General features: G+C 41.8%; 1 protein-coding gene across 1 annotated transcript; it reads right to left on the bottom strand.

Annotated features, from left to right (window-relative positions):
* Positions 1 to 1,827: 1,827 nt before the first annotated feature.
* On the bottom strand, positions 1,828 to 4,322 carry LOC142250453 (brain-specific homeobox/POU domain protein 3). The gene is made up of 2 exons (XM_075322634.1): positions 4,071 to 4,322; positions 1,828 to 3,816 (listed from the first exon to the last, which is right to left on the bottom strand). The coding sequence occupies exons 1-2, from the start codon at positions 4,188 to 4,190 to the stop codon at positions 2,902 to 2,904; spliced, it is 1,035 nt and encodes a 344-aa protein (XP_075178749.1). The 5' UTR covers positions 4,191 to 4,322; the 3' UTR covers positions 1,828 to 2,901.
* Positions 4,323 to 27,094: the final 22,772 nt, after the last annotated feature.

Raw genomic sequence — 27,094 nt, 5'->3', positions numbered from 1 at the left:
TATATAATAGGAATATAGATACTATTAAATATAAATCATCAATATGTAAAATTATATAATAGGAACTTAGATAATACTAAACATATTGAGAATGAGAAAAATCAAAGAAACAAACATAAAAGTGACTATTAAAGATTATAAATCATTAATATGTAACATTATATAATAGGAACCTAGATAATATGAAACACATTGAAAATTAGAAAAATCATCATAGGTAAAAAACACAAAAGTGACTATTAAGGAATATAAATCATCAATCTATAAAATTATATAATAGGTACCTAGATAATATTAATCACATTAAAAATGAGAAAAATCATTGTAGATAACAAACATAAAAGTGACTATTAAAGAATATGAATCAAGAATTTTTTTTCATAGATAGAGAAACTTTGCTGAGTCATCAAAATGTCTAAAGTAGCTCAATCTGTAATGTTTGATCTCACAGAATTGAAGAGTGAGGGATAAGTATTTTTATTTTTTAAAATAAAATTTTAACAAAAAAAGTATAGTATTACATAACTTATTATATTATAACATAAATTATTCTAAATAAATAAAAACATAAATAAATATTAATTTAGGAAAAAAAATGCCTAAGGCCTACAGGACTCCAAAATGGCCAAACACAGCTAGGGTAGGTGTAGATATTGGAATTATTAGAGAATAATTTGTCTTCACACACAGGAAAGTCTAATAAATGAGCGATCAGTATCTATTATTTCCACAAAATCAAGATATTTTAGATAGAATTTGCCCATTAAACTCTTATTAAGGCAAAGTACAAAAATAATGTCATATGTGGTTGTAATTCCTCGTGGCCTTCTTCAGATGTTTACAATTTCCATACAGTATATATTTTTTTTTATATATATATATATATATATATATATATATATATATATATATGTTTTTTTTGTTTTTTCTTGCATAATTATATTTCATTTCAAAAAGGCGAGTGATTTACAAATTTTCAATCAGAAATGTAACATCAGCATCCAAATAATTTATGAATTTCCAAAATTAATTTAAAAAAGTAAAAAAAAACAAGTACACTCGAGCAATAATTATTATGAATTAATTAACATAAAAATAAATATGTATAGCTTAAATAAATAAATATGGCTACTAATTACAAATAATTCTTACAACCGTCATTATTGCTGCCCAGCATTCCGCTTGAAATAATGTTGTCATTTTATTAATAATTGATAAGTGTAGGAATATGGGATGTATGAGTTCTGTCAGTGCCTTACTGTAGAATATTCTGGATGCCTCAGGCTAAAGTTAAGATAAAAATTCACTATTGTTTTATACAACATTTGTTTGTCTTTTTCAACACTAAAAAGAGTTGTTGCATATTTTATTTTATTATGAAGTGTATTTTTCAATATTTCAAATATTGCAATACAATTAAAAAGGAACAAACAATATTTAAGTCAAATATTGTAATAAAATAAAAAAAATGTACAAATGGTATTTTTATTGGACACTTACCTTTTCTTTAATCAAATTTTGTAAATAATAATGAATGCAAGATTATTAATTAATAAAATATTTCTTTTAAGAAATGAAACAAGAATGACTTTGTATATGCGAAGAAAAATCATATAAAATGATGACATATTTTGGGAATTCTCATACACCAGTTTTTGATACATTTCTGTAGATTCCAAATTTAATTGGTACAGTGGGAATCATGAAAAAAATCAAATTTATACGCTTTTTTTTAGCAATTTTAAGCCTAATTTATTAAACAATTGGAACGTAAGTCTATTTTCTATAGACAGATCCCTGAATTAAAATAATAGTACAGAGAAAGAATGAGGTAAATCGTGCATGGTTTATTTGAAATTCTGTAGCATACACAGACACAAAATTTCTTTCTTTTTACACACATAGAAAATTAAATGCTCCATAAAAAAAAAAAAAGAAACAGATGGGGAAATCCCTCTATTACGCCAAGCAACGTGTATCTTGCCAAAAAAGTGCAAATATTTAAATATTTCCAAAATAATTAACCTTAAGTATCCGGTGTGAAATTGATTACATATAAGTTAAAACCTTTAAATATATTAAAAAAAAAACCTCTTCGCCAATGTCGTCAATTGGTATCTGTCTTAAATTAAAATTACACGCACACAAACGGTGATCTTGTGCTGAAATGCAATAGACAATATGCACTTTCACATACAATGCCATATCCATTTCAAGGGAGAACCTAAGGGGGTAAAATTGTGAAGAAACTAATTTGATTGTCGAAGCATCTTTGTAGTGGAATCGTAGGGTCATGACTATTTGAACTTACTCGCTGCTTCCTACAAAGTCTTACAGATCTGAACATGTGCTTTCTAGCAAAATGATGAGGTAGAAACAAAACAGTTATTGGAGGGTGAATACAACCATGCAGAGACGAAGACTGTCGAAAGTCAACGGGTTCTGGTTCTATCAAAGAAAATGATGTTCAATGGGAGGATTTGTGTGTATGTGTGCGTTATAGCAAATTAAATAAGTCAATAACTTAAACCTTTAACCACTGGTGCAATATCATCACAGGTTAATATTTACAATAATAAATATAAAAGGGGAGTTCAAACTGAGAGAAAAGTCATACAGGATTTCAAGTTTTGCTTCCCGTTTCTTTTGATTTGTTTGTTTAGGTTTTTATTTTGTTTATTTTTGGAATTTGACAAAGTCAAGGGAGTTTTTTTGGTCATAGACGCCGAACCAAAGACACCAATCCCAAGCATTCCACTCACCAGCACAACTTTACAGGTGGCTACTACTGTCCCAGTCCTTTATCAATTCATCTCAAGGTATGAAGACAAGGTTGAATGTATCTAAATTCCCTTCGATTGAAAACAGTTATTGGTCAGTTCAAAAAGAGAGCAACACTTCTCAGTATGTCGCCGAAAACTTCATTCTTTTCTGTTTCTGCCTCTGGTTGCAAAACCAGACCCGCACTACATTCTTTTTTAAGTCTAGCTTTTCTGCAATTGCTGCAATCTTTTCTGAAGAAGGTCTTGGCTGAACAGCAAAATAAGCTTCTAGTGATCTTTTTTCAGGGGCAGCAATAGAGGTACGTTTGCGTTTTTTGTCACCCCCGGTAAAAATTTCAGGTTTGGTCATTTTTTCCCTTTGAGCTCTTTCTGCCTCCTCTAACCAGGCTTCCAAAATGGGCTTTAAGGCCACCATGTTGTTATGAGATAACGTGAGAGACTCAAACCTGCAAATGGTGCTTTGACTAAGACAACCAACACCTGGGATCTTCAGATTGGCCAAGGCAGAACCAACATCGGCCTGAGTTACACCAAGTTTTATTCTCCTTTGTTTGAATCGTTCTGCAAAAGATTCAAGTTCTCTTGGGTCTGTCTCATTTTCGGAACAGGAGATGGCCGTATGAGTTGCCAGGGCATGGTTGTGAGAGAGGTTCATAGACTGTGCATGGTGGGCCATGTGGTTAATGGCAGACATATGAGTGTGAGGATGGGAGGGTGTTGATCCGACATCTTGTCCTGGGACACCTCCTAAGGTAAGGGCAGGGTTTAGGTGATCTAGAAGTTCCCCATCTAAGCCCTGAGAAGGCTGATGGTGATGATGATGATGATGGTGCGAATGATGGGTTGTTAAAACTGAAGGGTGATGCAGATGCACCGATGAAGATGTTGGCGTGCAGGACACGCTGCTCATGGTGTGGTAGGTGGCATCTGGCTTGAACGGATGTGTTTTCTGAGTTACAATATCCACAGCAGCCAAAGCTTCAGCTCCTCTGAGTAAAGTTTCATCGAAACCAGCAAAGATATTACTTTGAAGCTAAAAATAAGAATAAAAGATATATAAAAATCTTGGCAAACTCAATACCAACATGTGCCATGCAAATTATGGTAGCGATAAATTATCCAATACTAGTCGATTCAATCAAATTTTGCAGAATAAATTAACACTTTGCATTCCTTAGACCAAAGAGTTGATGTTATCCAATTTAAAGAGAAAACAGTATTCACGACTCCAAATTTCTTACATAGTTAAGAAGCAATATAGGTTGTGGAAAGATGTTAAATGCTTACCTGGGGTGCTGGCAGGCATGCTCTGCGGATGGCTTCAGAGCTCGTGTGGAGAGGACCATATTTCGGCTCATGTAGCATGGGATGCATGCCGAAAGGCTGCTTGCTGTTCATGGACATCATCTTGAACGGCAGTGTGAAAAGCCTTGTGGCTAGTGCATGAGCAGGTTGGAATTTGGTTCAGCTTTGCTCTTTTTAGTGTGTTGTTATTGTCTGACTCTTATCACAGTATCAGTGGCCCCGACCCCTCCTCCTAATTCATGGATTGGAGGAGTTTTGAGAGCCATGGACTCCTCCCTTCTGAAAGATGAGCTGGAGGCAGTGAGATCACTCCGGAGCATCATCAGACCCTCACTCCTCCAGACTTCCCCTGAGTCCTGGTGAACAGCAGGCAGTCAGGTGGCTGAGGATGTATCCTGATACCATTGTGTGCATGAGCTGTTACATTGCCCAGCATGCGGCTCATAGTAAGAGGATCTTCTGCTCTCTGCTCGTGAGACAATGAAAGAGAAGGCATCCAAGAGAGGAAATTACTAGCTACAAAAATTACAGCTGGCAAAGCGTGACTACAAGTCTCTATTCAAGGATACAAAGTAGCCAGCCCCCTGCTTGTGTGCATGTATCCAAAGGCTCTGCTCCTGGTCTACACAGCAGTACTACAGAATATTATTATTAATCACATTAACGCTCATAATGAATGGCAAAGCAATGGCCAGGGATTATATATTAAAAATTAACAGCTTTTAATTGTAATATATTTTACAATATCATTTAAAAATTGTATTTAAAAATATTTATTTTGACTTCTTTGATTTAGTGAGGAAAGCATAGAGACATGTAATCAATGTAGAATCTGCAGAAATACAAGGAATTTATTATTATTCATGACCAGATGCAGAGAATGGGATGTAAGGTCCAGTAATCGCTAATAAGTTATTGTACTAAATGGATGTAACTAATTAACTTTTATTTCAGTTAGTTTTTTTATTCTATATATCTATAATCTATTGTCCATCTATATCTACCTATGCTATCTATCTATCTTTTATTTACATCTATCTATGGTATTTATCTATGGTATCTATCTATCTATCTATTATCTATCCTATCTATCCATCCATATATCTATCCATCCATCCATCCATCCATCATATCATCTATCCATCCATCATCTATTATCTATCTATCTATCTATCTATCTAATCATCTATATCTATCTATATATCTATCTATCCATCCATATATTTATCTATCCATCTATTCATCCATCTATCTATCCGTGATATTATCTATCCATATATCTATCTATCATCTATCTATCTATCACTCTATCTATCATCTATCTATCCATCAAGCCATTATCTATCATAGTATCTATATGTATCTATCTATCCATATATTTATCTATCCATCTATCCATTTATCCATCCTTCTATCATCTATCCATCTATCTATATCTCTCTCCATCCATCTATCAATCTACAAACCGATTACATACACTAGCACTCTATATGGTTGATGCAATCATTGATTATATGAATTATTTTAAATGGCATTAATGTCAAATAGGTGGCCTAATATATAAGTAGGGATGATCGAATACCTCAAATATTCGGCTTCGCGAATATTTGTCGAATAGGTCGCCGCTATTCGACTATTCGCGAATATTCGATGCACAATGTAAGTTTATCGGAAACCCAAATAACAACTATTCAGAACTATTCGGGCTTCCCATAGACTTACATTGCGCATTGAATATTCGCATAGCGGCGACCTATTCGTCGGATATTCGCAAAGCCGAATATTTGAGGTATTCGATCATCCCCAATAATAATATTAGAAGATTAGGGCACTTAGTGCACAAATTGGTGAATGTTTGTGTGCCCACAGTTGGATTGTCTCTATCTTAAAAACATGGGAAGCACTCAATAGCAAATTTTGTGCAAAAAAAATAAATGGTGGCCCATGTGAAAAGGTGGCAACATTTTTGTTCAGGAGCAAGCGAGCCTTTGTCAATTTCTTGAGCCAAATGTTTCCACCTGTTACCACTTGTTCACATGGGCCAATACCATACACCAGTTTTTTTTGCATATACAGTATTTTACAGGACCATGAACCTTGTTAGGGAAGTGATCTCAGACTACACATTCATGTTCCTGTCCTCTGATTTTTCCCTCTCACACTTGGGTGTTCCCTAATAAAAGGAATTTGGTATAAGGTTGTGCCCAATGAGGGGGAGGGGGCAAGGGTCCCAGAGCTATGTACCGTGTTTTGGGTTTTAAGTGTATGATGCTTCCCCCTTTTGGCTCTCACTGCTCCCCTCCCCTTCCCACCCTATGGGGTTTTGTAGGATGGTTCTGCCTGGCCCTTTATATGGCTGGGACACTTTTCCCCTTCCGTCTTTCCAAGCATCTGCTGATCGAGTTTCCCGCCCTCCCTCTTTTTGAACGGTTTTATGTTTTTAGAAATATCTAAAAAACTGACCCACACATCCAACAAATGTGAACAGGTGCTAACTGAAAAAACATAGTAACTATAAAATGCATACAGCTGCACACTGAAAAAGCCAAAAATGTACAAGGGAAAATATGGCACTGCATTACTGCAAAAGAGAGATATTTAGTTTATGTATTGGCCAATGCATGTAAGCCCGGAAACCAATGGCAAGGTATATCTCTGTAATCCGGGAACCTAACTTAAATGCCACTATCTAGGTTAAAAACATCCGTGTCTGGGCAAAATGCCACTATTTGGACTACAAACCTCCATATGTGACGCCCTTGCCGGGCCAGGTAGTCACAGATAGGGCGCCGCATTACACCAGTCCCCTAACAAGGTGACAGCAACCAAACTATTTAAACCCTAGTCACCCCCCTCAGTGCTTGATGGACACACCAGGGGGCGGAACCAGGCGGTTGGAAGACGCCCACCTAGGAGTCTCAGACAGCCTGGGGTGGGAAAGTAGTCAGTCTGTTAGTGGAGGTTAAGTTAAGTGGAAGCAGGCCTGTGTGTCAGGCCTGAGGCTAACTGACAGGTGCCAGGGTAGGAGCCCTGGTACCTTTGGCTAGGAGGCAGACGAAGGCCTCTGTCTGCAGGAGCCGGGAAGATGGCTCGGTGGAACCGACTCGGAAACCGGAGTACAAAGGGGGGTACTCAGACCCTGAAGCTAGGTCCAGAAGCTACTGGGGGCTTGCTAATTAACTGATTGCGGTCAGGACTATAGGTCGTGTCCCACCCAAAGTCCCGACTGAAGGCAACAGCCCAACGAGGGTGATAGAAAGCCACCGCCATGGCAGAGAGATCCCACAGGCCAGCGTCTGCGGGCAAAGGGCTCCTTAGGCGATCACAAGCCAGGGAGCGGAATCCTGTAGTTGCAACTGCAGGTAGTCCACCATCACAAAACAGGTGCGGGAGAAAGACGGAGACCACCAACCAAGTGGGGGACCAGACTGCAGCCGGCTCGGGCACCGACCACCATCACCTTGGTTTGCCAGAGACTCGTGTGTGTTTACTAATAGTGAGTACATCAGTGCCCTCCGGCCGCCCATCTCCCTGCACCACCCAACCTCCCCCAAAGGGTCCCGGGGCCACCATCCCTACCCATGGAGCTGTTAACAACTTGCTGCGCAAACATCTCCCCCGGGTGCCTCATAACTGCAGTGTTGGTGTCCACCTTCACCACAACCCGTGGGTGGCGTCACGAACTTAAACACGGCTCCGGCCGTACACCTACGTCCCCAAACCACAAACCCCCCTTTTTGATTGAAGTGACCGCAGGACCCCCGGGTCCGGAGACCCTCGAGCCACCCACTGAAGGTCCGGATCCGAGCGGCTCGGCTCCTGCTACAATGGTTATGAATAGAGTTGAGCGATGTTCGAGGCTCGAGGTTCGCCAATTTCATGTTCGAGTGATTTTGGGGGGTGTTCGAGCTCGAACTCGAGCTTTTTGCTAAAAGTTCGAGTTACGTTCGAGAACGGTTCGATCAACAAAAACTTGGCTTTTCACAGAAAGGCTATGTGCACATGTTGCTATCTGCATGCGTACTGCGTCCCCAGCACAATCCCTCTCTCTTTCCTACTCACCGATCACGGGTGTCTCGCTGCACGGCTGTCACAAATCTGCGGCGTCTGTTCCTCTTTAGAAAATGGCTGCCGCTTCATTATTCAATCAGGTATTCCATGCTTTCCCCGCCCATCGTCACCCATGATTGGTTGCAGTCAGACACGCACCCATGATGAGTGACAGCTGTCTCACTGCAACAAATCACAGCCTCCGGCAGGTGGGTCTATATCATGCAGTAAAATAAATAAAATAATAAAAAAGAAAAAAATTCCCCCATATTTGATACCAGCCAGGATAAAGCCGCACGGCTGGAGGCTGGTATTGCCAGGATGGGGAGAGCCACAGTATGGGGAGCCCTCCACCCTCACAATATCAGCAGGCAGCCTCCCGGAATTGCAGCATCCATTAGATGCGACAGTCCCAGGACTCCACCCAGCTCATCCCGAATTGCCCTGGTGCGGTGGCAATCGGGGTAATAATGAGTTTAATCATGCCAAGCGTCTCCCTGAGACACCTTCCATGGTTAAGCTGAAAGTGAAAGTAAAGAAACACACACAGGGAAAAATCCTTTATATGGAATAAAAGACAAAAAACACCCTCTTTTACCAGTTTATTAATCCCCAAATACATATCCAGGTTCGACGTAATCCACACGACACTGTCAGCTCTGCTACATGAAGATGCAGCAGCACCGTTTAACACAATCGCGCTGTGTCCTCTCCACGTAGCAATGAAGTGAATCGCGCTGTCACCAGAGACTTCACTCTGCAATGCAGACGACAAGATCACTAAATCTGCCTATCTTTATCATTAGAGGCAGTAGTTCAGTGGATAGAGCGCTCGCCTAAAAAGCATAACTTTGCGAGTTCTAGTCCTGGTAAAGAATTTATTTTTTTTTCCATTATTTTTAATTTTAAATTATAATTATTATATAATTATAATTAAATTTTATTATGCACTGAGCTGTGAGACCCGGGACACACCTCTAAAATCGGAGCAGTTTACAGAATGAAGCTGCATTGCTCTCTCCTCTCTCTCTTCTCTCTCTTTCTCTCTCTCTCTCTTTCTCTTTCTCTCTTTCTCTCTCTCCCTCTGTCTCTCTCTCTCTTTCTCTCTCTTTCTCTCTCCTCTCTCTCTCTTTCTCTCTCTCTCTTTTTCTCTCTCGCTCTACTCTCTCTCTCTTTTTTTCTCTCTCTTTTTCTGTCTCTCTTTTTCCCTCTCTCTCCTCTCTCCTCTCTCTCTTCTCCCTCTCTTTTTCTCTCTCTCCTCTCTCTCTCTCTTTCTTTCTCTCTCTTTTTCTCTCTCTCTCTTTTTCTCAGTCTCTCTTTTTCTCTTTTTCCCTCTCTCTCTCTCGGTCTCTCTCCTCTCTCTCTTCTCTCTCTCTCCTCTTTCTCTTCTCGCTCTCTCTTCTCTCCTCTTCTCTCACCTCTCTCTGTTGTCTCACTCTTTTCTCTATCTTTTCTCTATCTTCTCTCTCTTCTTTCTCTCTCTCTTTCTCAGACCTGGCGATGATCAGCTGATGCGGTCACCGGACGGAATCAGCTGACACTATAAGTTGAGCGGTGTGGCCGGCTTTTTACCGCCCAGCCGGCTAAACTATCAGCTGATGCTGTCGGACAGGAGTCTGCACAGAAGTGTATAGTTTGGGGTTTTTTTTGCACTGATGTATCAGCTGATTGTATAAAAGCCGTTTATACAATCAGCTACTGTGTCATGTGATTCAGGCCCTTGAACCTGACACATCATCTGATCGCTTTGCCTTCCAGCAAACCGATCAGATGATATTGGATCCGGATTGGATGGCGTGGGACCCTTGACCCAGGATTACTGCAGAGGGGGGTTCTTTATTTCAATAAAGATGGAGTCACTAATTGTGTTGTATTTTATTTCTAATAAAAATATTTTTCTGTGTGTTGTTTTATTTTATCTGTACTAGAAATTCAAGGTTTCCATGTCTAATATTGGCGTGACACCATGAATTTCAGGCTTAGGGCCAGTTGATAATATACAGCTAGCCCTAATTCCATTATTACCCAGCGAGCCACCCGTCACCAGGGCAGCTGGAAGAGTTGGATACAGCGGCAGAAGATGGCGCTTCTATGAAAGCGCCATTTTCTGGAGCGGCTGCAGACTGCAATTCGCAGCATGGGTGCCCAGAAAGCTTGGGCACCCTGATCTGCGGATTCCAATCCCCAGCTGCCTAGTTGTTCCTGGCTGGACACAAAAATTGGGCGAAGGCCACGTCCTTTTTTTTTTTAATTATTTCATGAAATTCATGAAATAATTAAAAAAAAAGGGCTTCGCTATATTTTTGGTTCCCAGACGGATACAAATAGGCAGCTGGGGGTTGGGGGCAGCCCGTAGCTTCCTGCTGTACCTGGCTAACATACAAAAACATGGCGAAGCCCACATAATTTTTTGGGGGGGGGCAAAAAACTCCTGCATACAGTCCTGGATGGAGTATGCTGAGCCTTGTAGTTCTGCAGCTGCTGTCTGTCTGTATGGAGGAGAGCAGACAGGAGCTGCAGAATGACAAGGCTCAGCATGCTCCATTCACTAGTGTATGCAGGAGAGCAGACAGCAGCTGCAGAACTACAAGGCTCAGCATACTCCATCCAGGACTTTATGCAGGAGTCTTTTGCCCTCCAAAAAAATGACGTGGGCTTCGCCATATTTTTGTATGCTAGCCAGGTACAGCAGGCAGGTATGGCTGCCCCCAACCCCCAGCTGCCTATTTGTACCCGTCTGGGAACAAAAAAAAAAATAGGGAAGCCCTTTCTTTAATTATTTCATGAATTTCATGAAATAATTAGAAAAAAAATCGACATAAGCTTCGCTCCATTTTTGTGTCCAGCCAGGTACAACTAGGCAGCTGGGGATTGGAATCCGCAGCACAGGTTAGCCCGAGCTTTCTGGGCCCCTCTGCTGCGAATTTCAGTCCACAGCCGCCCCAAAAAATGGTGCTTTCATAGATTTTGAGGTCTGAACTGAAATCTGAATAGATGGAGTCATGGACAAAACTGTTGGCACCCTTGAAATTGCTATAGAAAATGCAATATGTCTCCCAGAAAATTATTGCAATTACGTTTTGTTATGCAAATGTTTATTTTGTTTGTGTGTATTGGAACAACACAAAACATCTGAGAAAAAAAGGTAAACTGTATATAATTTCACAAAAAAATCCAAAAATGGTCTGAACAAAATTGTTGTCCCCCTCAACTTAATATTTGGTTACACACCCTTTGGAATTAAAGGGGGCTTTACACAGAATGACAACGCTAACGAGATGTCATTTGGGTTACGGAATTCGTGACGCACATCCAGCCTCTGTACGCCGTTGCGTGTGAAACATACGAATGACCGCTAACGATCAAAATTACTCACCTAATCGTTGATCGTTGACACGTCGTTCTAATCCCAAATATCGTTGCTGTTGCAGGACGCAGGTTGTTCGTCTTTCCTGAGGCAGCACACATTGCTATGTGTGACACCCCAGGAACGAGGAACAACACCTTACCTGCGTCCTCCGGCAACGAGGTGGGCGTCACTTTCTTTCGGCTGCTCTCCGCTTCTATTGCACAGCTGCTGTGTGACATCGCTGTGACGCCGCTCAAACCGCCCCCTGAGAAAGGAGGCGGTTCACTGGCCACAGCAACGTCGCTAGGCAGGTTAGTACATGTGATGGGTCCTAGCGATAGTGTGAGCCACGGGCAGCGATTTACCCGTGACGCACAAACGACAGAAGCGGTTGCTTTCATCAGCGACATCGCTAGCGATGTCGCTGCGTGTAAAGCAGCCTTTATAACGGCAATCAATCATTTCCTATAACCATCCACAAGTTTCTTACTCCTCTAAGCTGGAATTTTGGACTCTTCTTTTGCAAACTGCTCCAGCTCTCTCATATGTGAAGTGGTCTTATCACAACAGCAATTTTAAGATCTCTTTACTGGTGTCAATGGGATTTAGATCCAGACTCATTGATGCCACTTCAGAACTCGCAGCGCTTTGTTTCCATCCATTTCTGGGGGCTTCTTGAAATATGTTTGGGGTCATTGTCCTGGTAGAACACCCATGACCTAGGACGCATACCCAACTTTCTCACACTGAGCACTACATTGTGACCAAAAATCCTTTGGTAATCTTCAGATTTCATGATTGTTTTTACACAGTCAAGGCACCCAGTGACCGAGCTAGCAAACATTCCCAAAACATCTCTGAGCATCCACCATATTTGACTGTAGGTATTGTGTTCTTTTCTTTGTAGGCCTCATTCTGTTTTTGGTAAACAGTAGAATGATTTTATTTACCAAAAAGCTCTATCTAGGTCCCATCTGTCCACAAGATGCTTTCCCAGAAGGATTTTGGCTTACTCACATAGAAAAGCTAGACTGCAGTTGGCCACAATCTATGTCTCTGTGTCAGCAGTAGGGTCCTCCTGGGTCATCTCCTAAAGCACTTTATTTAGTTCAAATGCTGATGGATAGTTTGCACTGCCACTGATGCCCCCTCCAGAACAGCTTGAATTTCTTTGGAACTTGATTGGGGCTGTTTATCCACTATCTGGACTATCCTGTGTTGCACACTCTTCATAATTTTTCTCTGCCATCTGCATCCAGAGAGATTAACTACTGTGCCATGGGTTGTAAATTTCTTGGTTATGATGATGCACACCACGGTCAAAGGAACATCAAGATCTCTGGTGATGGACTTATGTCCTTGAGATTGTTTATATTCTTCAACAATTCTTCAACTATTTTGGTTCTCAAGTCCTCAGACAGTTCTCTTTCTGTTCTCCATGTTTAGTGTGGTACACACAGACAAACAATGCAAAGAGTGAGTTAACTTCTCCCTTTTTTATCTGCTTTCAGGTGTGATTTTCATGCTTGAAACAATGTTGTTTAGCTATAATTTTGGAAAGGTGGCAACAATTTTGTTCTGTCCATTTTTGGGTAGTTTTGTGTGAAATTATGTTCAATTTGCCTTTTTTCCCTATTTTTTTCTGTTCTCAATATACAGAAAGGAAACAAATATGAGAATAACAAAATTAATGTAATGGCAGAAATTTTCTGTGAGAAATATTTATTTTTCTGCAACCCTTTTGGCCTTTACTGTAGATAGATAAAAACAAGAAGATCAGAGCAGCACTCTTTCTTTCACCTTTAAGCTGTGGCTGCCAGACCTCCCAGGTAACCATTCCAATACCACTATATTAAGAAAAAAAGATGAAAGCAGCGCTCCATTTTCGCAAAAGTGATGTCTTTTAATGGCCCATAAGTGTGACAGCATCGTTTCGGTTCACCTGGAACTTTTCTCAAGCCTCAAAAGCAACAGGTATGGGCAATCACTCCTAAAACAAGATAAAAAGGGGAGAAGTTAACTCAATCTTTGCATTGTGTGTCTGTGTATGCCACAATAAACATGGACAACAGAAAGAGGAGAAGAGAACTGTCTGAGGACTTGAGAACCAAAATGATTGAAAATAATCACCAATTTCAAGGTGGTCCATCTCCAGAGATCTTGATGTTCCTTTGTCCATGGAGCGAAACATAATCAAGAAGATTACCTATGGTCCTATAGCTAATCTCCCTGGACAATAGAAAAAAATTAATGAAAGGTTGCAACAAAGGATAGTCCGGATGGTGGATAAGCAGCCCCAATCAAGTTCCAAAAAAATTCAAGCTGTCCTGTAGGCTCAGGGAACGTCAGTGTCAGTGCAACTTATCCATCCACATTTAACTGAAAGTTGTAAACGTCTTGACTATGTTTCGCTCCATGGACAAAGGAACATCGAGATCTCTGAAGATGAACTTGTAACCTTGAAATTGGTGATATTTTTCAATAATTTTGGTTCTCAAGTCCTTTGACAGTTCTCTTCTCTTTCTGTTGTCCATGTTTAGTGCAGCACACACATACACACAATGCAAAGATTGAGTTAACTTCTCCCCTTTCTATCTGGTTTCAGGAGTGATTTTTATATTGCCCACACCTGTTGCTTTTGAGGCTTGAAAAAGTTCCAGGTGAACCGAAAAGTCGCTGTCACACTTATAGGCCATTAAAGGACATCACTTTTGCTAAAATGGAGTGCTGCCTTCATCTTTTTTTCTTTAGATAGATAGATAGATCTTGGCTTGAAAAAAGTTTTGTTGTGGACCAAAATGTTGTCACATGGGTTAATAAAGAGTCCTCCACCTTTTTGCACAATCCATTAGTAGTGCTGTTTATTTTTCTATTCCTATTTAGTTGGACCTATGGGTATGTATCTAGTAAGCTTTGTCCCATTATTTAAGAACTAATTCTACATACTGTATGTTTTCTAGATCGATAGATTTATGGATAGACATATAGGTTATAGATAAACAGAAATACAGACAGATAGCTAGATAGATAGATAATGTAGATAGATAGATAGATACTGTATATAGATAGATAGATAGATAGATACTGTCGATAGATAGATAGATAGATAGATAGATACATGGATAGATAATAGATAGATACATGGATAGATAATAGATAGATAGATGGATAGATAGATTGATAGAGAGAGATACATGGATAGATAATAGATAGATAGATGGATAGATAGATTGATAGAGAGAGATACATGGATAGATAATAGATAGATAGATGGATAGATAGATGTATAGATAGAGGGATAGATAGATAGATAGATACATGGAAAGATAATATATAGATACATGGATAGATAATAGATGGATAGAGGGATAGATAGATAATAGATAGATAGAGGGATAGATAGATAGATAGATAGATAGATAGATAGATACATGGATAGATAATAGATAGATAGATAGAGGGATAGATAGATAGATAGATAGAGGGATAGATAGATAGAGGGATAGATAGTTAGATACATGGATAGATAATAGATAGATGGATAAATAGATGGATAGATAGAGGGATAGATAGATAATAGATAGATAGAGGGATAGATAGATACATGGATAGATAATAGGTTAAATACATAAGATCCAACAATGACAAGAGGCACAGATGTGTAGGTCCCAAGGGGTATCACACACTGTGCAGAGCTACTCAGATAGCAATACAAAACAGGAGGAAACGAGTAACTTGCTTCAAAAAATATATGTAATTTTTATTACTTATTTTTTATATTTCATGTACTTATTTTTAGTAATATTTATGGAAAAATACAAAATACATATAGCAATATATAAAGAGATTACAGCAATTGGTTGGCCGAGAGGAAAGATGTTTTAAAAAAAGGCACAGATTAATCCTGCCAGACTCAGAAAAATAGTACTCATCAATAACAATATCACATGAATACAAGAGTATGTCACATAAAAATAACCACGTGTTCCTACGTGAATTATTGCGCCACATCACACAAAATAAATGAACAGTTTCCCCAGTGAGGATTAAGCAGAGGACTCAATAAACATATTGTACGCACTGCCACAAAAATGCGAACATTACTGCTCAATAGGTATATAGGGGGGCATAAGTAGCATCCACCTAACCACAATACAGCAGTGTGAGCGTATGTCCCTAAGAGAGTACCTGCATACCTCATATAGGGGATCCCAGAGCTGGAATATTCAATTAATAAAAACAGTCATGCAGGGGTCCCACCCGCATAGTGCAAGAAGTGCTGCAAGGAAGGACACCACACAATCATACTACTCAAGCATCAGTGTGCTATAACAGTGATGTGCCTATAATTCCAACACAGCAGCAATTCAAGCACATGCAAAGGGAGGACCAGCTACATACCGTGCGGCGCCAGTATCACTTAGGAAACATAACAGCAGGCAGGAGGTTAGATGAGGAGGGGATTAGACCCAAATAAAGACTCCAACGTACGTTTCACAAAGGAAATAACCACGCTTCATCAGGGAGTGATTTATCCCAGTGACCGGCCGGTTTAAATAGCCTGAAGCGGCTCGTAATCAGCTGTGTTGAGTCAATGGATCATCACGGCGCATGCGCGCGCGACGCTCCCGGATCCCAGAGCCCCTCACCAGCCGTCATGGAGACGGCGCATGCGCGAGAGCGGAGACGCGTCGCCATAGCTCCCGAGCATGCGCCAACACCAATCAGAGACGGCCAGGAGGAGAACGGGCCAGAGGCGCAGCACACGGACGCGCACCATCCATGACAGGTATAACAGGACAACCATGTATACAAAATTTGGATGTAACTCAACTACCAACGACAAATATAAAGAAGATAACCATAAGATACAGAGATACGGTGTGACATCATCCATATTTGATCCAATTCTTCAATCCATGTAATAATAGATACGTCAGTAGTTCATTCCAGGATGTCCAGTATATATAATGTAAGGTCACTTCGGATGGATAACAAACGGATCCAAGCTGCTTAAAGGGAATGTGAAAGAAGGACAGAAAGCAAATAAATATCATAAAAAACAAATAAATAGCATTAAAAACATTAATCCCTCAAACACTTAAAGGGAAAACCCCAAAGGGGGTGATGTCAAAGAAAAGAGGCAAAACTTAAAGCCTCATTGAGGCCAGAGGGGGTGACTGTACCCAACGTCACCATCCATCTTGTCTCACGCTGGGCGAGCCTTTTCTTGATATTGCCACCTCTGATACCACCATGAACCACCTCAATTCCACGCACAGATAAAGATTTCGAATCACATCCGTGGTGGATCTTGAAGTGGCGTGGAATGGTCTTCAGAGAGGCAACATCATCCACGGTCCGGGCCGCAGCAATGTCCCTAACATGTTCGCGGACGCGGATACGTAACTCGCGCGAGGTCAGGCCAATGTATATCAATGGGCACCCACAAACGGCATAATATATGACGTTTGAGGTGCCACATGACACATAATCCCTGATCTGAAACTCGCGCGTCCCGTCCGCTGAAGAAAATACTGAACTCCGCACGACATTGCTGCAGGCCAGGCAGTGGCCACATGGAAAGCAGCCCACACGGGGATTCCTCGAACCCAAGAAGCCAGATATTGGTGGAACGTAATGACTTTTAACAAGTACGTCACGAAGATTGGCCGATCTTCTGGCCGTCATCATAGGGTAGTCTGATAGTGAGCCCTTCAAAAATGGGTCAGTATTCAAGATGGGCCAGTGTCGGTTCAGAATGGCCCTGATGTTATGCCATTCATGATTAAAGGTAGTAATGAACCTGACCACTGAGCCATCTGATACCTCTTTATGTCTTGCCACGAGAAGTTGGGATCTTGGAGTATTTTTAGCCCTAAGGTAACCCTTCTTAATACTGCGGTTACTGTACCCCCTGTCCCGGAAGCGTGACATGAGGTCGGCGGCTTGTTCCTCAAATTTCTGGTCCGAAGAACAAATTCTTCTCACTCTCAGGAACTGTCCAGTAGGGACAGCGCGAATAGTAGACATGTTGTGGGCAGACGAGGCATGAAGTAAAGCATTGACAGATGTTGATTTCCGAAAAACATCAGTTTGGATGAAGTTATCCTCATCAACCGTAATAAGTATATCCAGAAAGTCAATGCAGGTTTTATGATATTTATATGTCAATTTGATGTTCAATGCGTTCATGCCTAGTCCACCCACAAAGGTCTCAGGCTGCTCCGCCATACCCTGCCAAAAAATCAATAAGTCATCTATGTACCTCATCCAGCACTGCACATGGGATACGGCCTGGTCGCCCTCGTCGCCAAAAATGGATCTCTCCCAGAACCCTAGGAAGAGATTGGCGTACGAGGGCGCACAGGCCGCACCCATCGCAGTGCCGCGCTGTTGTAGGTAAAAGGAATCCTTAAACGTAAAACAGTTATGGGTAAGGATAAAGCGGAGCAGCCGGAGAATCAAGTCACACATCGCGCTGTCCCGACCGGAGGTCCCAAGAAAAAATTGAACAGCCGCCAAACCATCGTCATGGCGGATGCAGGTGTATAAGGACTCTACATCCGCCGTGACGATCAGCATGTCAGGCTCCATATGAATGCCATTGATCCTATTGAGCACGTCCGTCGTGTCTTTTATGTAGGAGGGAAGTGCTTCAACCAGAGGTTTCAGGTAGAAATTAATAAACTTACACACTGGGTCGCACATTCCCTCCAATCCAGACACGATCGGACGGCCCGGCGGGTCAAGGGCATTTTTGTGAATTTTAGGGAGCAAGTATAAGGTGGGCACCTTAGGGTATTTAATCAACAAGCCATCCACAACCTTTCTCGTGACCAGACCCAAATCCAGCGCGCGCTCCAGGATACCAGAAAGCTCTCTGGAGAAGGAGTCAATGGGATTGAAGCTCAACTTTCTACACGTCTCTTTGTCTCTCAACTGACGGAAAGCCTCCCTCTCATACTTAATAATAGGCCATATCACTACATTTCCCCCCTTGTCGGCGGGTTTGATTACGACATCCTTCCAGCCCTCAAGTTGTTTCAATGCTGCCCTCTGTCGGAAAGTAAGATTGTCGTTGCTACGTCTTGATGATAATTGAGCAAAATCGCTCACAACCAATCTAGTAAATATCTCGACAGAGGGACAAAGTGACAAGGGGGGAAATCTAGTGGACCTAGGCAAAATTGACGATGGATACACACCTGTGCTGGCAGGCGACTGTTGTTGTTCAGACTGAAGTTCTTCCAGAATTGCCAAAGCCTCTCTCTCAGCACGACTATCCAAACCAAAATTCGAATTATTACGGTTATGCAATCTCTTCAAAATCAGCTTTCTAGAAAAGAGGTGTAAATCTTTCATAGCTGTGAAGAAATCAAAAGGATTAGTCGGAGAGAAAGACAAACCCCTGGATAGAACCTCAGTCTGTGCCCCTGACAGCACATGGGCGGATAGATTAATTACCTGGAGGGTACGGCTATCCTTCTTGATATTTTTTAAAAACATTAATCCCTCAAACACTTAAAGGGAAAACCCCAAAGGGGGTGATGTCAAAGAAAAGAGGCAAAACTTAAAGCCTCATTGAGGCCAGAGGGGGTGACTGTACCCAACGTTACCATCCATCTTGTCTCACGCTGGGCGAGCCTTTTCTTGATATTGCCACCTCTGATACCACCATGAACCACCTCAATTCCACGCACAGATAAAGATTTCGAATCACATCCGTGGTGGATCTTGAAGTGGCGTGGAATGGTCTTCAGAGAGGCAACATCATCCACGGTCCGGGCCGCAGCAATGTCCCTAACATGTTCGCGGACGCGGATACGTAACTCGCGCGAGGTCAGGCCAATGTATATCAATAGGCACCCACAAACGGCATAATATATGACGTTTGAGGTGCCACATGACACATAATCCCTGATCTGAAACTCGCGCGTCCCGTCCGCTGAAGAAAATACTGAACTCCGCACGACATTGCTGCAGGCCAGGCAGTGGCCACATGGAAAGCAGCCCACACGGGGATTCCTCGAACCCAAGAAGCCAGATATTGGTGGAACGTAATGACTTAGAACTGGGTAAGATGGAGAAGGAGATACAAGCGTTTAAGCTTAAAAAATTTCAACGTGATTTACGGGATCAGCAACTGAATCAGACCTACAGATGGCAGCAACCCTCTTATAGATCTAGATCTAGGTCTAGGTCTAGAGTAGGATTAAGATCACGGTCTACATCGGTTCTCTCTGGTCTCTCTTCTGATGATATGGGAGCCTCGGCTCCTGGTGATGGTGTAAATATAAGATTGGACCCCACATCTTCAGGTGTAACAACACGCCTAAAAGCTACCAAACAGGCCCCACAAAAAATATCTAAGAAGGATAGCCGTACCCTCCAGGTAATTAATCTATCCGCCCATGTGCTGTCAGGGGCACAGACTGAGGTTCTATCCAGGGGTTTGTCTTTCTCTCCGACTAATCCTTTTGATTTCTTCACAGCTATGAAAGATTTACACCTCTTTTCTAGAAAGCTGATTTTGAAGAGATTGCATAACCGTAATAATTCGAATTTTGGTTTGGATAGTCGTGCTGAGAGAGAGGCTTTGGCAATTCTGGAAGAACTTCAGTCTGAACAACAACAGTCGCCTGCCAGCACAGGTGTGTATCCATCGTCAATTTTGCCTAGGTCCACTAGATTTCCCCCCTTGTCACTTTGTCCCTTTGTCGAGATATTTACTAGATTGGTTGTGAGCGATTTTGCTCAATTATCATCAAGACGTAGCAACGACAATCTTACTTTCCGACAGAGGGCAGCATTGAAACAACTTGAGGGCTGGAAGGATGTCGTAATCAAACCCGCCGACAAGGGGGGAAATGTAGTGATATGGCCTATTATTAAGTATGAGAGGGAGGCTTTCCGTCAGTTGAGAGACAAAGAGACGTATAGAAAGTTGAGCTTCAATCCCATTGACTCCTTCTCCAGAGAGCTTTCTGGTATCCTGGAGCGCGCGCTGGATTTGGGTCTGGTCACGAGAAAGGTTGTGGATGGCTTGTTGATTAAATACCCTAAGGTGCCCACCTTATACTTGCTCCCTAAAATTCACAAAAATGCCCTTGACCCGCCGGGCCGTCCGATCGTGTCTGGATTGGAGGGAATGTGCGACCCAGTGTGTAAGTTTATTGATTTCTACCTGAAACCTCTGGTTGAAGCACTTCCCTCCTACATAAAAGACACGACGGACGTGCTCAATAGGATCAATGGCATTCATATGGAGCCTGACATGCTGATCGTCACGGCGGATGTAGAGTCCTTATACACCTGCATCCGCCATGACGATGGTTTGGCGGCTGTTCAATTTTTTCTTGGGACCTCCGGTCGGGACAGCGCGATGTGTGACTTGATTCTCCGGCTGCTCCGCTTTATCCTTACCCATAACTGTTTTACGTTTAAGGATTCCTTTTACCTACAACAGCGCGGCACTGCGATGGGTGCGGCCTGTGCGCCCTCGTACGCCAATCTCTTCCTAGGGTTCTGGGAGAGATCCATTTTTGGCGACGAGGGCGACCAGGCCGTATCCCATGTGCAGTGCTGGATGAGGTACATAGATGACTTATTGATTTTTTGGCAGGTTACGGCGGAGCAGCTTGAGACCTTTGTGGGTGGACTAGGCATGAATGCATTGAACATCAAATTGACATATAAATATCATAAAACCTGCATTGACTTTCTGGATATACTTATTACGGTTGATGAGGATAACTTCATCCAAACTGATGTTTTTCGGAAATCAACATCTGTCAATGCTTTACTTCATGCCTCGTCTGCCCACAACATGTCTACTATTCGCGCTGTCCCTACTGGACAGTTCCTGAGAGTGAGAAGAATTTGTTCTTCGGACCAGAAATTTGAGGAACAAGCCGCCGACCTCATGTCACGCTTCCGGGACAGGGGGTACAGTAACCGCAGTATTAAGAAGGGTTACCTTAGGGCTAAAAATACTCCAAGATCCCAACTTCTCGTGGCAAGAAATAAAGAGGTATCAGATGGCTCAGGTGGTCAGGTTCATTACTACCTTTAATCATGAATGGCATAACATCAGGGCCATTCTGAACCGACACTGGCCCATCTTGAATACTGACCCATTTTTGAAGGGCTCACTATCAGACTACCCTATGATGACGGCCAGAAGATCGGCCAATCTTCGTGACGTACTTGTTAAAAGTCATTACGTTCCACCAATATCTGGCTTCTTGGGTTCGAGGAATCCCCGTGTGGGCTGCTTTCCATGTGGCCACTGTCTGGCCTGCAGGAATGTCGTGCGGAGTTCAGTATTTTCTTCAGCGGACGGGACGCGCGAGTTTCAGATCAGGGATTATGTGTCATGTGGCACCTCAAAAACGTCATATATTATGCCGTTTGTGGGTGCCCATTGATATACATTGGCCTGACCTCGCGCGAGTTACGTATCCGCGGTCCGCGAACATGTTAGGGACATTGCTGCGGCCCCGGACCGTGGATGATGTTGCCTCTCTGAAGACCATTCCACGCCACTTCAAGATCCACCACGGATGTGATTCGAAATCTTTATCTGTGCGTGAATTGAGGTGGTTCATGGTGGTATCAGAGGTGGCAATATCAAGAAAAGGCTCGCCCAGCGTGAGACAAGATGGATGGTGACGTTGGGTACAGTCACCCCCTCTGGCCTCAATGAGGCTTTAAGTTTTGCCTCTTTTCTTTGACATCACCCCCTTTGGGGTTTTCCCTTTAAGTGTTTGAGGGATTAATGTTTTTAATGCTATTTATTTGTTTTTTATGATATTTATTTGCTTTCTGTCCTTCTTTCACATTCCCTTTAAGCAGCTTGGATCCGTTTGTTATCCATCCGAAGTGACCTTACATTATATATACTGGACATCCTGGAATGAACTACTGACGTATCTATTATTACATGGATTGAAGAATTGGATCAAATATGGATGATGTCACACCGTAACTCTGTATCTTATGGTTATCTTCTTTATATTTGCCGTTGGTAGTTGAGTTACATCCAAATTTTGTATACATGGTTGTCCTGTTATACCTGTCATGGATGGTGCGCGTCCGTGTGCTGCGCCTCTGGCCCGTTCTCCTCCTGGCCGTCTCTGATTGGTGTTGGCGCATGCTCGGGAGCTATGGCGACGCGTCTCCGCTCTCGCGCATGCGCCGTCTCCATGACGGCTGGTGAGGGGCTCTGGGATCCGGGGAGCGCCGCGCGCGCATGCGCCGTGATGATCCATTGACTCAACACAGCTGATTACGAGCCGCTTCGGCTATTTAAAACCGGCCGGTCACTGGGATAAATCACTCCCTGATGAAGCGTGGTTATTTCCTTTGTGAAACGTACGTTGGAGTCTTTATTTGGGTCTAATCCCCTCCTCATCTAACCTCCTGCCTGCTGTTATGTTTCCTAAGTGATACTGGCGCCGCACGGTATGTAGCTGGTCCTCCCTTTGCATGTGCTTGAATTGCTGCTGTGTTGGAATTATAGGCACATCACTGTTATAGCACACTGATGCTTGAGTAGTATGATTGTGTGGTGTCCTTCCTTGCAGCACTTCTTGCACTATGCGGGTGGGACCCCTGCATGACTGTTTTTATTAATTGAATATTCCAGCTCTGGGATCCCCTATATGAGGTATGCAGGTACTCTCTTAGGGACATACGCTCACACTGCTGTATTGTGGTTACGTGGATGCTACTTATGCCCCCCTATATACCTATTGAGCAGTAATGTTCGCATTTTTGTGGCAGTGCGTACAATATGTTTATTGAGTCCTCTGCTTAATCCTCACTGGGGAAACTGTTCATTTATTTTGTGTGATGTGGCGCAATAATTCACGTAGGAACACGTGGTTATTTTTATGTGACATACTCTTGTATTCATGTGATATTGTTATTGATGAGTACTATTTTTCTGAGTCTGGCAGGATTAATCTGTGCCTTTTTTTAAAACATCTTTCCTCTCGGCCAACCAATTGCTGTAATCTCTTTATATATTGCTATATGTATTTTGTATTTTTCCATAAATATTACTAAAAATAAGTACATGAAATATAAAAAATAAGTAATAAAAATTACATATATTTTTTGAAGCAAGTTACTCGTTTCCTCCTGTTTTGTATGGATAGATAATAGATAGATGGATAGATAGATAGATAGATAGATAGATAGATAGATTAAATATCCAAACTGTTGGGTAGTGAACAAAAGATAACAATAGGGTTTATGTTTCTAAGTTGTGTGTTAGAAAGTTGCCATTCATATGAGAAGGTTGCCGTTCAGTTAGCTCCTCTGTCTAGTGTTCTTCATCTCTTCGCTGCTGTCCACACGCTGTAACCTGATTCTTGTGACTGAGATAATTTGGTAACAGCAGGAGAGGGTGTTAAAAAGCGTGCTCCTGTACTGCTCCAGAAGAGTGTGCTGCAAGCATAAAGCTATATTCTCTGTTGTCAGGCAGATTCTGCTATCCATATATATCAGAATAAATATCACACATTGTCACATCAGGTACATAAGTAACCCTTTCCCTTCTTGGAGCTGACAGACTAACAAATAATACATTTCAAAATGACTAATATGTTTTTTTATGTAGACAAATGGTTAATAGAGGAGCCGGTGGGAAGCTGCAGCAGCGGGACAAGAAAGGTGTGAGTATAACTTTTTTAACATTTTTAAATATCTTTTTACTGGAAATTGGTGCACATTCAATTTTCCCACTGGATACTACCGTAATTTCGGCAGATTCACTTATTAGTATTTTATATTTATACTACTTATTGTGGAGTCCTACATAACTAAAATAAAGAAAAATATGTGAAATGTTTCAAATGGAACACAACTGTTATTCAAATCTAAGTGTCACCATGGTTACAGACTACAAACAAAAGCTGTGTAGTCTGAGCCTGAACTCACACATTACCCATTTCTCCTTTTTCTTCCAAGTTTTTGTTAGGTAGTTTAGCAAAAATAAATTTGATGGGATATGGGTCGTTCAGACATATTAATCCCTTCACCCCTTAAGCGGGCTTTACACGCAACGACATCACTAACGAGATGTCCTTGGGGGTCACGGAATTCGTGACACACCTCCGACCTCGATAGCGATGTCGTTGCGTGTGAAACACAGGAACGACCGTTAACGATCAAAATTACTTACCAAATCGTTGATCGTTGACACATCGTTCCTTTCCCGATTATTGTTGCTGTTGCAGGACACAGGTTGTTCGTCGTTCCTGCGGCAGCACACATCACTATGTGTGACACAGCAGGAACAAGGAACATCACCGTACCTGCGGCCACTGGCAGTGAGGAATGAAGGAGGTGGGCGGGATGTTCGGCCCGCTCATCTCCGCCCCTCCGCTTCTATTGGGCGGCCGCTTAGTGACATCACTGTGACACCTCACAAACCGCCCCCTTAGAAAGGAGGCGGTTCGCCGGCCACAGCGACGTCGCTAGGCAGGTAAGTATGTGTGACGGGTGTTAGCAATGTTGTGAACCACAGGCAGCGATTTGCCCGTGACGCACAACCGACGGGGGCAGGTTCTTTCACCAGCACATCGCTAGCGATGTCACTGCGTGTAAAGCAGCCTTTAGCCTGGTTTTCACCTTCATGACCAGGACAATTTTTTTCAATTCTGGGCAGAGTCAGTTTATGAGGTAATAACTCTAGTACACTTCAATGGGTCCCAATGATTCTGACTGTTTTTTCGTGACATATTGTACTTTATGTTAGTGCTAAATTTAGGACAATATTTTTTGCCTTCATTTGTGAAAATATCAGAAATTTGGTGAAAATTTTGCAATTTTCCAAACTTTTCTGCTCTTAAACCAGGGAGTTATTTCTTATATAATTAATAAATAAAATTTCCCACATGTCTACTTTACATCAGCACATTTTTTTTTTTTTTGCTTGGACATTAGAAGCGTTAACATTTATCAGCAATTTGTAATTTTCCCAACAGAATTTACAAAACCATTTTTTTAGAGACCACATCATATTTGAAGTGATTTTGAGAGGCCTATATGAAAGAAAATACCCAATAGTGACACCATTCTAAAAACTGCACCCCGCAAACTGCTCAAAACCATGTTCAAGACGTTTGTTAGCCCTTTACGTGCTTTAAAGGAAATAAATCAATGTGGAAGGAAAAAATCAAAATTATACTTTTCCCCACAAAAATGTTACTTTACCCTCAAGTTTTGCATTTTCACAATTTGTTGTGCAATTTCATCTGAGTATGCTGATATATCATATGTGGTGGAAAATTACTGTTTGGGTGCACAGCAGGGCTCAGAAGAGAAGGAGCACCATTTTCATTTTAGAGTGCAAAATTGGCTGCAATTGTTAGCGTACACCATGTCATGTTTGGAGAGCCACTGATGTGCCTAATCAGTGGAACCCTCCCATAAGTGACCTCATTTTGGAAACTAGACCCCTCAAGGATGTTATGCAGATGTTTGGTGAGCACCTTAAATTCCCAGGTGCTTACCAGAATTTTATAACATTGAGACGTGAAAATGAAAAAATAAATTTTTACCACAAAAATTTACTTTTCGCCCATATCTTTCTTTATTTCATAAGGGTAATAGGAAAAAAATAGACTGTAAAATTTGTTGTGCAATTTCTCCGGAGTATACCAATATCCCATAAGTGGTGGAAAAGTACTGTTTGGGCACAGAAGAGAAGGAGTACTATTTGACTTTTTGAAACCCAAATTGTCTGGAATCGTTAGCAGATGCCATATCACACTTGTTGAGCCTCTGAGGAGCATAAACAGTGGAAACCCCCACAAGTGTGACCAAAGTTTGTAAATTAGACCTCTCAAGGAATATAGCTAGATGTGTCATGAGCACCTTGAACCCCCAGTTGCTTCACATAATTTTATAAAGTTGAGCCGTGTAAGTGAAAAAATACATTTTTATCATAAAAATGTTGCTTTACCCCAAACCTTTCATTTTCGCAAGGGTAACAGAAAAAAAATGCACCATAAAATTTGTGGTGCAATTTCTCCTGAGTGTGCTGATATCCCATATGTGGTGGAAAATAACTGTTTGGGCACACGTCAGTAAAGCTGAGCGAGCCTTTGGAGGTTTGGTTCGCTGGCCGAAGACAAACCGGAACTCTACGTAATTGAACCTTGCACAATGAGGTTCGTAAAGACTGATTGGCAGTTGGAGTCTCCGCTCACATAAAGCCAGCCATAAGCAGATCACTTCTGGTTCTTTTTCAAACTTTTTTTTCTGGCTCACTACATCCGATCATGCTGTTGTTACCCCAAGTGTGAGCCGGTCAAACACTGCAAGTGGCTCCTACAGGGCTGAGCACCAAGCATATATGAGCACAGCAAGTTAAGTCTAAATCTCTACACGGGGTTGGAAGTGAAAAAGCGCCATTTGACTTTTTTAACCCAAAATTGTCTGGAATCATTAGAAGACGTGTCGCATTTGGAAACCTCCTAATAGGCCTAAATAGTGTAACCCCCACAAGTGACCCTATTTTAGAAACTAGACCCCTCAAGGAATTTTTACTAGCAGTCCTACCTTCATTAAGTATTTAAAACATCAATATTTA

This window comes from Anomaloglossus baeobatrachus, chromosome 9 (assembly GCF_048569485.1).
Source record: "Anomaloglossus baeobatrachus isolate aAnoBae1 chromosome 9, aAnoBae1.hap1, whole genome shotgun sequence".
Lineage (NCBI taxonomy): Eukaryota > Metazoa > Chordata > Amphibia > Anura > Aromobatidae > Anomaloglossus > Anomaloglossus baeobatrachus.
Note: the sequence above shows the minus strand (reverse complement) of the source record. Positions and strands in the feature narration are given on the sequence as shown.